This window comes from Rhinoraja longicauda, chromosome 16 (genome assembly GCF_053455715.1).
Source record: "Rhinoraja longicauda isolate Sanriku21f chromosome 16, sRhiLon1.1, whole genome shotgun sequence".
Lineage (NCBI taxonomy): Eukaryota > Metazoa > Chordata > Chondrichthyes > Rajiformes > Arhynchobatidae > Rhinoraja > Rhinoraja longicauda.
The window spans coordinates 25178449-25193036 of NC_135968.1; the positions used below are offsets into that span (position 1 = coordinate 25178449).

The following is a 14588-nucleotide window of genomic DNA, read 5'->3' on the forward strand; positions in this document are numbered from 1 at the left end:
TTCCACATCTATGTAAATTCATGGTGATATGATATGTGGTTAAGTCCACAGTAGGCCAGGAAGGTTGATGTAAAGTCTCTTCTGGGACCAGGTTTCGGAATTCAATCATGTTAAAACGTCTAATCCTTTATATTCTTTGTTTGTTATGTAGATGTTTCTTTGCCAAACCTGTATCAATATAGTAAACTGTGGTGAGCTTTTTGTATTTATTGAAAGTAAAGCTGGGTTTTCTTTGGTATGTTTTATTTCTTTATGAATTTAAAAGATGACTGCTCTGGAACTCTGAAATGCTTGTGCAAGGAGTGCAAGAAATGCACTGACATTCTCATCTTTAATGAAGCTGTAATGTATATTATCAAGACATGGCTATTTAATTAATATTTATGTACGTGTTACATAGTGAAGCATCCAGCTTGTTTTCTCTGCAGAATGGTGAGGATGTGGAAGGGAGGGTGTGGGGTAAATTTTGATAGAATGTGACATGATTCATTTTGCCAAGTAGTAATCTTTACACAAGTAGAATAATTAATAGTGAAAGCCGAGAAAAATATTGCTAATTATTTGAGGGGTGTCAATTTGATTTTGTTTAATAAGCGAACTTCTGTGTTCTGCTAGTAAACCCCTCCCCTTCCCAACTCCCACTTCATCCACCCTGACCCCAACCCCATCCCAACCACCACCTCAGCAGAATGGAGAGTTGGGTGTCTAGAACTTTAACACTGCCCCAATAAATACAATAATGCAAAATTGTTGGGGTTTCTTTTGTAACCTTATTTAATTGCATCTATATTTGTAATTTTCATATATTTGACCAGAAGGTCATGTACTGAATTGACAACTCTGAAGCATTGCACTTAACAAAAGGTATTCATATTTCCAATGTGTAGGTAAATATATTTACACCTGAGTTTGGAAGAAAATAGTTTTTCCAAATATAGCAAGGCCGAAAAGAAGGGTTTTTTATTTCACACCATTAATATGTTTTACAAACCAGACTAAATACTGAAGAATTGCATGTACATAACATTACCCATATTGCACAGGTGCAGTATCTGTACATTGATTGGATGTAATGATAGGTTTTTTAAACTTTTGATTTAGAAAATATATGTCTTTAGTTTCTTGGTTTTGAAATGTACAAATGTTTCTATATGCCTCTGAATATTTTGGAATGTTTCAGAAATTTCTGAATTAATATTGACTTTGACATTTCCAGCAGAGCAAGTGGGCATGGCTTAGCTGGCTGTTAAATATTTTCACATTTCAGGCAGGTGACTTTGGTTAGTCCACTAGTTGCCATGTTGGCTCTTTCACAGGGCAGGTCCTTGCTACTGAGGAAACCTCGCAGTAGTTTCTTGAATTTCCTACTGGGAGGAATGTCTGCTTCAGAAAGGTGTGAAATGGTCACCACTGACTTTGAATTCCGGGTCAGTGATGTACTGTGGAAATAGATTTCTCTATCTCTAGGCCAGCAATTTTGATATTAATCCTGAATCCGTGTCCTTTAATTACCCATCCACCAGTAGAAAGAGTTCAATCTCTCTGCTTTCTCTGCTATATAATGAACAGCCTCGTCCCCTTGAGCCTCAACCCTTGTATTTGCGTAGGTGGGTATTTAAAAAAGAATCAGTCGTATTGATGAGCACAAAAGTGAGAAAATACGTCCCAAGGCTACAAAGAAATTAGGAAAGAGTGAATGGGACTAAACAGATCACACTGCTGGTGGCTTTCATGGATTCTACAGGCTGAATTACTGCCTCTGCTGTAAGAATCAGATGCTGGGGAAAATACTTTTCATTGAGAGAGCAAGATTCAGCAGTAAAATCTATATGCTAAAACTCGTTTGTTTGTTTGTTTGTTTGTTCCTGAACTACAGCCAAAACTGTACACGATAGCGTGACAATTTTAGGCCCGCCTTACTCACCGTCACTCCTTTGGTGCTAATGGAAGAAGTTTCATTGAAATTGATGTTATATTTTTAAAAGCTATTCAAATTTTAAAGTTTAAATCTATCTTCTAGGGAGGATGGGGATGGAGGGAGGGAGGGGGAGGAGGAGGGAGGATAAGGGAGAGTAAGGGGGTTGGGGGGGAGGGGAGGAGGGAGGATAAGGGGGGTTGAGGGGGATGGAGTGGAAGGGAGGGGAGGGGGTGGAGGGAGCGGGGGAGGTACTGCACCCATGCAGGAGAGGTTTGGGCCCAACGGGTCCACTTGGTCTAGTATAAAATAAAGCCCTCCAGTACCAACCATACATCAATCTCAGCCTGAGAAGGGTAACTATACTAGTCTCATTGTCCCACAGTTTTCCAGTGGCCTTCAGATAGAATTGACAAATTGGACTCAATCTTGTGAAGTAACTTGAAACCATCTCAATTTATTTCATGCCATCTGGAAAAAGCCATCACTCCTATCAGTCTGACCTGGATGTGAACCTGAACACTTTGAAAAGCTAATGCATCCTGCCCATAATATTACTTCCATTGCAAAAAATGGTAGCATTTGAACAGGTTTATTGTTAGCTGTTACACAAATACTACCTTTCTGAAATATTTTTACAATAACCACATAATTAGAAAACTAAATATTATTTAAAGGCCAATTTTGTAGCCGAAAGATGCAATTTCAACAAGGGAATCTGGTCGCCGATTTAATAGCGCTCTGGGTCTGAGGTTATGGGTTCAAGTTACAGAGATGGCAGCACAAAATCTAAACTGATACATCAGGACATTTTTAAGGTAGTGCTTCGCTATGAGATGTGCCGTCTTTTTATTAAGCCTTTAAAACGAGGGCAACTCTGCCCAGATGGTCGTAGATCATCCCATGGATAATTTGTGCATTATCTCCTTTCTTGCATTTATCCCCCAATCAATCCTTCTATACATATTTTTTTTAATGTGTAATGGATCATTATCACATCCTGTTTCTGTTTAGTGTGTGTTGACACCATTCTTACAACAATAACTTCAGTTTCATTGGATGTAGAGCACTTCGGAAAGTGACATGAAAGTTGCTATATGAATGCAAGCTTTTCTCTAAATATAAAGGACAGCACAAATAGGAAATAATTTTCAGTTATGATTAATAATTTAATGTGCTTAGTTGTCACACATAAAGAGAAATGTAACTGATTTTTCTTGAATATTCATTCACAACTTAAAAACTCAATTATGACGATTGTCAAAATCTGACTAGCTGCATGTGTCCTATATTCCTTCTTTAATAACTTTTTTGAAGTTTACATGTTAGTTTTCACATCCCCAGAGTTAGTTAAAATGATTATATTGAGCAATTAATCATCTATAAACTAAAACTCTAATTTCTTTGTTTGTTTGTTCTTGAACTACAGCCAAAACGGTACAAGATAGCGCGACAATTTTAGGCCCACCTTACTCACCAACGTCCCTTTGGTGCTAATGGAAGATGTTTCATTGAAATCGGTTATATTTTTTTAATTATTCAGATTTTAAAGTTTAAATCTATCTCCTAGGGGGGGAGGAAGGAGGATAAGGGGGGTTGAGTGGGATGGAGTGGGGGGAATAGACGGGGAGGAGGGAGGGAGAGAGGGGAGAGGAGGAGGAGAGGGTGCTGCACCAATGCAGGAGAGGTTTGGGCCCAACGGGTCCACTTGGTCTATACATCCTAAAATTTGCAGCTGAAATAAAATATGAGTAACTTGGTTTGGATGAGAATACTTTATATTCTCCTCATGATATACACCAATGAGCCAAAACATTATGACCACCGACAGATGAAGTGAATAACATTGATTATGTTGACAATGGCACCTGTCAAGGGGTGGGAAATATTAGGCAGCCAGTAAACAGTCAGTTCTTGAAGTTGATGTGTTGGATGCAGGAGAAATGGCAGGAGTAAAGACCTGAGCGACTTTGACAAGGGCTAAATTGTTATGGCCAGATGACTGGGTCAGAGCATCTTTGAAACGGCAAGGCATGTGGGGTGCTCCCGGTCAGCAGTGGTGAGTACCTACCAGCAGTGGAGAGTACCTATCAACAGAGGTCCGAGGAGGGACAAACCACAAACCGGCGACAGGGTGTTGGGCGCCCAAGGCTCATCAATGCGCGAGGGCAACAAAGGCATATTAGGCAGGTGGTCATAATGTTTTGGCTCATCAGTGTAGACGTACTTTTTAAAATCAATGTCCTTCACTGCACTCATCTGCACCTTAGAATATGCATTCTAGGGTTCAGCCCAAGATGAATTCAGATCCATTTTTTAAAGAATGTAATTTGCTTGTGCATAATCTTTGATGCAAGGTGGTCAGACTCTTAGCCCAATAGCAAAGAGGTCCTAGACTGTTTGAGACCTTTCTCAAAGTTGGCAAACAGCAGCATTTACATGCACCACACATAGTCTGATCACACACTTTCAAGCTCTTGCCCACCTCCTCGTGGTTTCTCTCCCTCAGATGCAGTACAGAATGCCACAGGAGATCCTTTGCAGTACAGAATCCAAATCCAAAATAGCTTTATTTGTCATTCGTACAGAACGAGATTACTTAGCCAGAGGTACAAAAAAAAACAAGACACAACCCCAACACAAACATCCATCACAGTGACTCCAAACACCCCCTCACTGTGATGGAGGCAAAAAAACTTCCCCTCTCTCTTCCCCCATGCCCCTCCCACATACAGACAACTCGACCCCTACCGAGGCGACCGACCCGCACAGCCCCCGCAAGGAGATGGAAAGTCCACAGGAGATCCTTTCCTGCAGCTATCAAATTACAACTCCCCCTCCTGTCGTGGGGTAGACTGACTCCCCCCCACCCAATCTTTGCACATCCCCAATCCTACTCATCACTTTAATTTAATGTATTATGTGATTAATGACTGTTGGCAGATCAATTTCCCTCCTGGGATAAATAAAGTTGTATCGTATCGTATGCAATCTCTTCACTCCTTCAGTATCAACCAGACCCTGCTATTTTTAACCATGATGGTTAAAAATAGCAGGGTCTGGTTGATACTGAAGGAGTAACTTCTCTTAGTTAACTTCTCTTAGTTTCCCATCCCTTCAGTCCCCTCCCAAATTGCCCTCACGATTCAACAGTCACCCACACAGCCCCTTTCTCTTACCACCAAGCTGTCTCCACATTGTACCCACACAATCCCTGTCAGCAGCCTTTCCCTTATCAGCCACCATTTCCTCAGCTCCAACCCCCTTCACCCAACTCCATATCCCATACTTCTCCATCGCATGGCCCAGAACCTTTCCTTTTCAACCCAGTGCTTTCACACACCCTTCCTCTCAGCACATACTGAACTTGCTCCCATCTTCTCGGGTCCTTTTCCTTCCACCTCTCTTTTCCTCTTCTCTCACGTCTTCCCTCTCATTAACTTCTTTCATCTCTCAGGCCCACTCACTGTATTATCCAATCTTCTGCTCTCCTTCATTCCCTGACCAGTCTTCCACACTCCAGATGCTAATTGCATATTCCCTCCCATGATGAGGCTTGCTCCCAAATGCCACAAACTCACCGAGGGACACTCCCTAACCATCTTGCCCCAATTTAAGCAGCCATTAACTGCTACAAAATTGGAATGGTGGAAGCACCCCTTTGGTGTCTCATCTGGCTGACCATTTGGCAACATTGATGGATGTGAACAGGCTATTCAACGATGAATTTGTTTGATCCAGCCGTCTGTTGATAACTCATGCACACTCCAAAGAATCAATGTTGATAATAAGTAGGCAACATTTTCCCTTCCCAAGATCAATTGTAGCACCTTTACCCAATCTATGAATCCAGCCCAGACTAGTAAGCATAAAAACAATCTGCTGGAAAGTTAAGCACCTTACTTCAGAAAAGGATTTGTTGACATTTTGGGTCAAAACCCTTGATTAAGATGAATCGTACTGACCATTATGATTCAGGGTATTTTCAAAGTCTTGAGGTGGCAAGCAAACATTTAATTCCTTATCTGCTGTTTTAGTAAAATCTTAATCTATTTAAAATAAATTACCAGGTGTTTTTGCTGAAACTTGAGAGAAATTCTTGATAAATTCATCAAACATTCCTTATAGATATTTTACAACCTAAGTGAGCTTTGCTGTATAACATATCCGACATAATGCACTGAATTGTACCAAAGAGAACTAGGTGAGTTCCAGTACAACATTAATATCACTGTGCATCAAAAACACAGGCAATGTTTATCAAGGATTCCTGAATCTCATCTTTATCAGTATTTGTGGGCCAAAAGGTAACTGAAAAATGTATTTGTCATGAACTAAGTCTATGTTTTCCTTTTTCTCAATTGATTTTAGCCTCTCCCAAGAGAATAAGTAATTCTCAACGAGAGAATTGAAAGTCATGATGTGTAACAGCAACATAACAACATGGGACAGGCTCGATATGCTAGCTGTTTTCTCTGTCTCATTTGGCTCTAATGACTCTGGCATTTGTGATAAGAAAATATTGTGAAGTAAAGGTTTTTGGAATATTTTCCAAATAAATGCCTTAAAATAGATTTCAAGGGGTTATCTAATTCTGAATAGCAGATAAATTAAGTAGATAGAGCCATTTTACTCAGGATATCTTTATTACTGATATTTGTCCAGGAAGCAAAAGTACACGCATTCACAGACGTACACGCATTCACAGACGTCCACACATATACACAGACACACATCTGACTGCAGATTAACAAGCCCACTTATTGATCAACAGAGATGTGCTGTCCACCTTTATATTTGTATTTGCCCATCTGTTACAGTACACAAAGCGACCAAATGTCCAATTTGGCTGTGGACAGTCATTATATTTGCATTCACAGGATATGTTGTATTTACCATAAACTTAGTGATTTGTCACGGTTGCAGTATGACATTTATGAATGCCTACTTTTACGTATTCATGAATGGTGTTGACAGAATTAGATCATCTGGTGTAGTTTAAATCATGGATTCTGAATGCACTTATGCGTCAAAGTGTTTGCAGCTTAATTGTCACCAGGATCAGTCTATGTGGATAATTGTTGCAATAAAGGTGTCTAACATATCCATTGCATGTAAATATATTAAATATAATGAAGGCACATACATGTTTTGTTACAGACTGAAAAGTGGCCTACAACTGATACGTGTTTATAGAAAAAGTAGTTGCATTTGCTTTCAAAGTAAACATTTTTCAACTTTTGTTTCTCTCGAAACCATTATCACAGTTCATCATTAAATGCAAACTGTCTCAGCAGATGAAACTCACTTTTTTTATGGAGGAGGGAAGATGTGCCATACCCTTCAATAGATATAGGCAGTTCTTTGGCGCACCTCAGAGCTACTGCCTCAGTGTGAGAGACCCTGACCTCGGATGCTGTCGGTTTGGATTCAGTACCTTCTCTGGGTAACTATGGTTTTCTCCCAGGTGCTCCAGTTTCCTCCCACATCCCAAAGATGAGCAGGTTTTTAGGTTAATTGGGCTCTGTAATATGCCCTAGTCTGTGGGGAGTGAGTGCAAAAGTGGGATAATGTAGAACTGGGTGAATGGGCAATCAATGGTCAGCGTGGACTTGATGGACCAAAAGGCCTGTTTCCATGCTGCATCTCTAAACTAAACTAAAGCTGTAAACTTTGCAGAAGGAATTTTTTTATTAATTTGTCATTTAACTGGTGAGCTTTACTTTTGGCAACTAATATGGGGACCTATAATCATATATCTATTTTATTCAAAGAAAACATTTAGAACAATGAGCACTAGTATTAGGAAAAACTAAGTAGACAAAGGCTATCTTCATTAATAAATGCAAGATTATATAAAATATAATGTCTAGAATTAAATGTTTTGAAAACATAGTTCTGACTAGCAAATTTAAATAAATATCACAATTCTATAAGGCTGCTGGTAATTTTATTCAACCAACTTTTTTTTACCCTAGCCCAAACTCCATTTAGTTGCATTTCTAAAGAGTTCTAAAACTGGATAAATAAGGTTGCAACTTTGGTATGCTTCAATGGTAGAATAATTCAACTAGATAATAATTTATGGGACAGGTCACAAAACACTTGAATATACATTAAAATAATAGTGCAAAGAAAATGGCATGGCTCCAATTATTCATCACTCCTAGATTCTTCCTCATCATCAATTATAGGAGCTTTCTGAAAGTAGTCTTGAGTTGTGTACATTTTGGTTTTAACAGGACAATTTTCATTCATCAAAATAGCCTAAAATAAAATAAATTCAAGTATTACTGTGTGCAGGAGTTCAGCAAACAGTGGTAGGTATTGATAAATTATTTGTTTTCCCTTACCATCTTTTCTTCCTTGGCAGGAGGGCTTCGAAGAAAAAAGCACAGTGGAGCATATAGTATGTCAATGATTCCAATAATTGCCATCAACCAAGGAAATCCTATTGTTTCAGCAATGGCTCCACCAGTTGAAGGGCCTGGAAAAAAATCCATAAATAAGGGAAACAGCACAATATCGACAATGCTGTTAACTTTATATTATTAAAATTTTAAGTATTTTAATGTTAAAATTATTATAAATTTAAAATACTTCAGTATGCAATACATTTTGATGCTGGTTTAACTTTTTAATTGACAATGATGCTGATTAGCTAACACCTGTCAGCATGAGTATGGTAAGAATCTAAGTAATATTAAGATTTATATAATTTGGGCTGAAGGGTCTGTTTCCATGCTGCATCTCTAAACTAAAACATCAGAGGAGAGAAATTATGTATTAAAAATCAGATGAGATTCTGAAAACTAACATTATCAACTTTTTCATCAGTGTTTAATAAATTTTGGTGCTCGTTTAAAATTAAATGTCTGACGCATGGTAATCAGCTTAGATCTGTCACTATGAGCATGGTAGGAATTATAACATTGAACTGTCTGAGATGTTATTAATGCAGTATTGCCTCAAATTTCATCAGCACCAAAGTCATAACAAGCGGTTTAACATTTCAAAGGCTTTGTAGTGAGTTTGCACAACCCAATTTAATTATTGCGTGGAATGCCTTTAGCCAGAGAATTTCATAACTTCAAATTCCAATGAACTTAGCTGACCAATTGTCAAGAAGATGAAAATTAGCGAGAAATAAATATTGTGGGTACATCATTAAATTGGTATTGTGTTTACTTCTTTAATTAATCTTTTGTACACCCATTCTCACATCTATTAAAAATACATAATGTTATTATTGTTATGGGATGTAAATTAATAAAAACACAGCATTAATTTAGAGTTGTTACAAAAATTTAGAAGCACGAAATGCTAATTGCTAATTTTAATCTGATTCTTCATTAATCATACTGATGACATCACAGTCAGTTGCTTATCTTATGTTGAACGCAGATAACATTTATCATTTTGTGAGCAGAATCCTTCCTAATGTTGTAAAAGGAAGAGTGAATTTGAAGCTACAATTTGTTTTTGCAGTTGGGGGTGTGTTCATTAGACCCCAGTATTTTGTGCATAATTCATCCACACTTCATATTTCCTGAACACACTGAAGAGATTTCTGCTTTGAAATTTGTTCCCTGCTTTTCTATGTTCCATCTTTCAAATATAGCTCCAAAGACTAACCTGTCAAAAAATCAAGTACAGTTTTACACCTATTTTCTATTGTATTTTTTTCTTTTTTTGCCTATTCAAAATATGAAAACATCCACGAGGATTAGGTTGGAAGGTACCAGCCTCTCACCTCTGGAAGCATTGTTCAAATCTTACTGATGTAATTAGTCATTAAATTATTTCTCCTTTCACTGCATCAAATATAAGAAATGCTGCAGTATTTTTAAATATTTGATTAAATACAATGATTGAATTGATGCATGTTGTATCTCCAATGACTTAAACTTCAAATTGTAATTTTTTTAAAATAAACATTGAGATGGCTTTTTTTTTTGCTAAACAGACCCAGTTCATTACTTTCTGTAATTGTTACCTTTATATTTACATTAACTATGATTGCCCAAAAGATTTTCTGTTGCAACAGATCATTTGCAAAAACCTGGTAACTAAACTGAATAAAGTGTGTGCTAGAATCAAATTTTGCACAAATCTTTAATGGTTGGCACAATGGCGCACCTGGTAAAGCTGCACAAGAGACCTGGGTTCAATCTTGACTTTGAAGCTGTCTATGTGGAGTTTGTAAGTCCCCCTTGTGACTATGGGTTTCCTCTGGGTGCTCTGGTTTCCTCCCACATCCCAAATATGAGCAGGTTTGTAGGTTATTTAGCCTCTGTAAGTTCCCCCTAGTGTGCAGAGAATGGAAGCAGAAATGAGATAACTGGTGTGAATACATGATTAATGTTCTGCATAGATTTGGTAGGCCAAAGGGCCTGTTTCCATGCTGCATTTTTCAATCAGTCAATCAATCTATTTTGGCCAGAATAATGAATGGACAGCAGATTCCCATTTTCCCAATGCCTGCTCCTATCCAGCATCAGTTCAACAGGAGTCCTGTCTTCCAGCAACCCTGAAGATATTGAGCTGGTTAAGCAGCCAGCTGAATTAAAACTGTCAGGGACAGTGTCTTCCCAGCTGTTAGTAGGCAACTGAACTGAAACATCCAATCAACAACTAGAGAGTGGTCCTGACATAATATACATCGTTGGAGACCCTTGGATTAACTTTATTTGGACTTTACTGGACTTTATCTTGCATTAAACATTATTCCCGTTATCCTTTATCTCTACACTGTGAGCAGCTGGACTGTAATCATGTATTGCCTATTTAAAAAAAGCTTATCACTACCTCAGTACATATGGCACTAAACTAAAGAATCCCCATGGAAACAATTAGCATTTTAAATAACAAGCAGAATACTTAATGTGCACTGAGGATAGATTCGCCCTGCTGCTAATGAGATCTAAATATTATTACTTGATCGTATTGATTTTCTGAAATAAAAAATACTATTAGGTTTCTGAAATGGTGTTGATTTCCCCAAAACTGATATTCATGTTGATAAGTACAAAAATTCTCATAATTCCATAAGTAAATGTCTAGCTGAGATGAGGTTAAAATCAGAATCCTAAATGGTCAACATTTTTAAAACATGAAAATTCTTTGTTCCAAAGCAACAGCTAGATGCCATTTGTATCTATGTTACTGAATCCAACGGTTGGTAAAATATCTAATTAGAAAAGTTTGAGGTAGGAAAGTAAATAGGTAAGTGAAGAGGTCATAAGAAGGCTAGAAAGGAATTTATTGATGACTTGGGTGAGTGGGTGGAGATCTGTAAATGGATTATAATGGGAAAATCTGAAATACATTATCTAAAAGGGGTGAGATGCAGAGGGATCTGAATGTTCTAGTGCATTAATCCACCGAGGGGTAGCATCCAGGTTCAGCAAGTAATTGGTATAACTAATAGAATGTTGTTCATTGCTTGGGGAACTGAATACAAAAGTATAAGAACTCATCAAGAGTACCTGAAGAAGGGTCTCGACCCGAAACGTCACCCATTCCTTCTCTCCCGAGATGCTGCCTGACCTGCTGAGTTACTCCAGCATTTTGTGAACAAATACCTTCGATTTGTACCAGCATCTGCAGTTATTTTCTTATACTAAGAGTACCATGCAAAGCACTGGTCTATTTAAGAAGAGTTGCCAAAACATCTGAAGCAGTTGAAGAAATGTTGACTAGATTTCTCCAACATTTCCGTCACCTCCAACGGGACCCCACTACTGGCCACATCTCCCCATCCCCTTTCTGCGTTCCGCAGAGACCGTTCCCTCCGTAACTCCCTGGTCCACTCGTCCCTTCTTACCCAAACCACCCCATCTCCAGGCACTTTCCCCTGCAACTGCAGGAGATGCAACACCTGTCCCTTTACCTCCCCCCTCAACTCCATCCAAGGACCCAAACAGTCTTTCCAGGTGAGACAGAGGTTCACCTGCACCTCCTCCAATCTCATCTATTGCATCCGCTGCTCTAGATGTCAACTTATTTACATCGGCGAAACCAAACGCAGGCTCGGCGATCGTTTCCCTCAACACCTTTGCTCAGTCCGCCTCAACCAACCTGATCTCCCGGTGGCTGAGCACTTCAACTCCCCCTCCCACTCCCAGTCTGACCTTTCTGTCATGGGCCTCCTCCAGTGCCATAGTGAGGCCCACCGGAAATTGGAGGAACAGCACCTCATATTTCGTTTGGGCAGCTTGCAGCCCAGCGGTACGAACATTGACTTCTCCAACTTTAGATAGTTCCTCTGTCCCTCTCTTCCCCTCCCCCTTCCCAGTTCTCCCTCTATCTTTCTGTCTCCACCTGTATCCTTCCTTTGTCCCGCCCACCTGACATCAGTCTGAAGAAGGGTCTCGACCCGAAACATCACCCATTCCTTCTCTCCTGAGATGTTGCCTGACCTGCTGAGTTACTCCAGCATTTTGTGAAATAAATACCTTCGATTTGTACCAGCATCTGAAGTTATTTTCTTGACTAGACTAATATCTGCAATGGACACCTTGTTCCATGAGGAAATGTTGGTCAGGCTAGACTTCTATTCACTGCAATTTAAAAGACTGGGATGTGGCCCAATTGATGCATTTAAGATCCTGAGAAGTCTGACAATCTACATGTGCAGAAGATATTTCCTTTTTTTTGCTAGACTTCAGAAGCAGGATTAAAAATAAAGGATCAATTATTGAGGACAGAGATGGGGTGAAATCTTTTTTTCCAAGAGGACCATGAGTCTTTGGAACTCTTTACCTCAAAAGTCGATGAAAGCAGAGCCTTTGGGTAGATTTAGGCAGAAGTGGAGAGTTACAAGGTTTAGAGTGGAATGGACTGGAATGCAATGTAAAGATTACTATCAGATTAGTTCTGATCCTATTAAATGGTGTAGCAGGCTTGAGAGGCTTCACAGGCACCTCCTCCTAATTTATATGTTCACATGTATGTTAACATTTATTTCTCCCCATCATAGTCAATTGAAGATATAAAGATGTGGAAAACCATGTTGTGGAGCTATTATCCTTATGTGGCATGAAAATGTATATATCAGTACATAAATCTCAGAAGCTAGACACAAGCTGACATTTTCTTGCTAAAACTGTCCAACCTGCACTTATTCATGTTCTAATATTTACATGCTTGATTGCATATATCTTAATACAGAGTTGGAGTCCTGTATTCTAGATCAGAGTTTTAAGTCACATGGATGTAATTGGCTACTAACATTGTGCATACAGTATGGTGTAGCAGGCTTGAACTTGTCAGCTTTTAATTTCTAAGTTACGTATTGGAGCTCATTTACTGCAAATGAGGATTTTACACAAAGGTGGTTTTCAGTCAGTGTTTTGCTTATTTTCTGTTTTCCAGGCCACGAAGATAGCAAACAGCAGCAGACATTTTCAGAGTAATTACTCCCTTTCCTTCCCTGTGGAGCAGTCGATACTGTTTGATCTTCTGACCTCAACACTGAGGCCGAGATTGATAGCTAAATGCCTGTTTTATAATCTGTGATGTTTGCACAAGTGTTCAGTCAGCTTTTGTTCACCAGAAACCTGATTGCCTGTGTAATATTAAATATTATTGAGGGGAAATTTCATAATGTTCCAGTATTGATTCATTGTGGTTTATTAATCAGTGTTGCAAAGGAGGCATTGACTTTTTGAGAAAGTCATTGCTGCCTTGTTGGAAAATGAAGCTGGTCTGTGATTAAATGGGAGAGGCACAATTAATTTAGTTTACCTAAGAGTTACAACACAGAAACAAGCCCTTCGGCCCTCCAAGTCAACACTGGCCATCGATCACCTATTTGCACTAGTTTTGTTATCTCACCTTCACAACCACTTCCTACACACCAGGGGGAATTTACAGAGGCAAATTAACCTGCAAACCCACGTCTTTGGAATGTGGGAGGAAACCAGAGCACCCAGAGCAAACTCGCGCGGTCACAGGGCGATCATGACAACTCCCCATAGACAGCATCAGGATCGAACCCAAGTCTCTGGCACTGTGAGCCAGTGGCCCTACCAACTGTGCCACTCATCCCCTCCCCCCTGTGCCACTATACCACCCATATTTGTCAAAATTGCACCAGCTACTTGTCTAAATGTTACCTAATGCCAGGTGCACTGTGAAAACTGGCACTTCCAGTTGCACCTGCCTACACTGCATTTATTCACGCAAACTGTTTCCAGTCCTTGTCCCATATCTAAAATAGTACCACGAGTCTTCCGAAGCTGTATCACCATTGCTTAACAATGGACAGTTTGCATACAAGTTCCTCTTCAATGTCTATGACACTTAAATTGGATATGTGATCCACCAAAAAGCTTTTGGGATCTTCAACAGAATTTCCTTCAGATATAATTGCATGAAATAGAGTTGCTTGTCTCTTTAGATGTATAAATATTACTTAAAATGTAATTGCAAAAAATGACTTAAAGTTAGGTATATCGGTGAGATGCTTTTGGAACATTTTGAATTGTAGGTTGAAAAGAAGATGGTTCCCTCAGTTTGACAGGAACTGCGTTTGGCATCAGTGTATATTGTTTGTGCCAGATATATATTATGATATTCTCAAAATGATATTTTGAGTAATCAGAAGTGAAATCACTTCCTGTTTTCAAACCGAATTCATCTTATATTCTTTCAAACACAGAAGGTGAGT

At 39.0% G+C, this 14588-nt stretch overlaps 1 protein-coding gene across 1 annotated transcript in view; it reads right to left on the reverse strand.

Annotated features, from left to right (window-relative positions):
- Nucleotides 1–6553: 6553 nt before the first annotated feature.
- Nucleotides 6554–14588, reverse strand: part of slc18a2 (solute carrier family 18 member 2) — a 50447-nt gene continuing 42412 nt past the window's right edge. The window contains exons 15-16 of the mRNA XM_078413440.1: nucleotides 8269–8402; nucleotides 6554–8182 (exon numbers count right to left, since the gene is read on the reverse strand). Coding sequence (XP_078269566.1) covers nucleotides 8069–8182; nucleotides 8269–8402 — 248 coding nt within the window. The 3' untranslated portion in view covers nucleotides 6554–8068. The remainder of the gene's footprint in view (nucleotides 8183–8268; nucleotides 8403–14588) is intronic.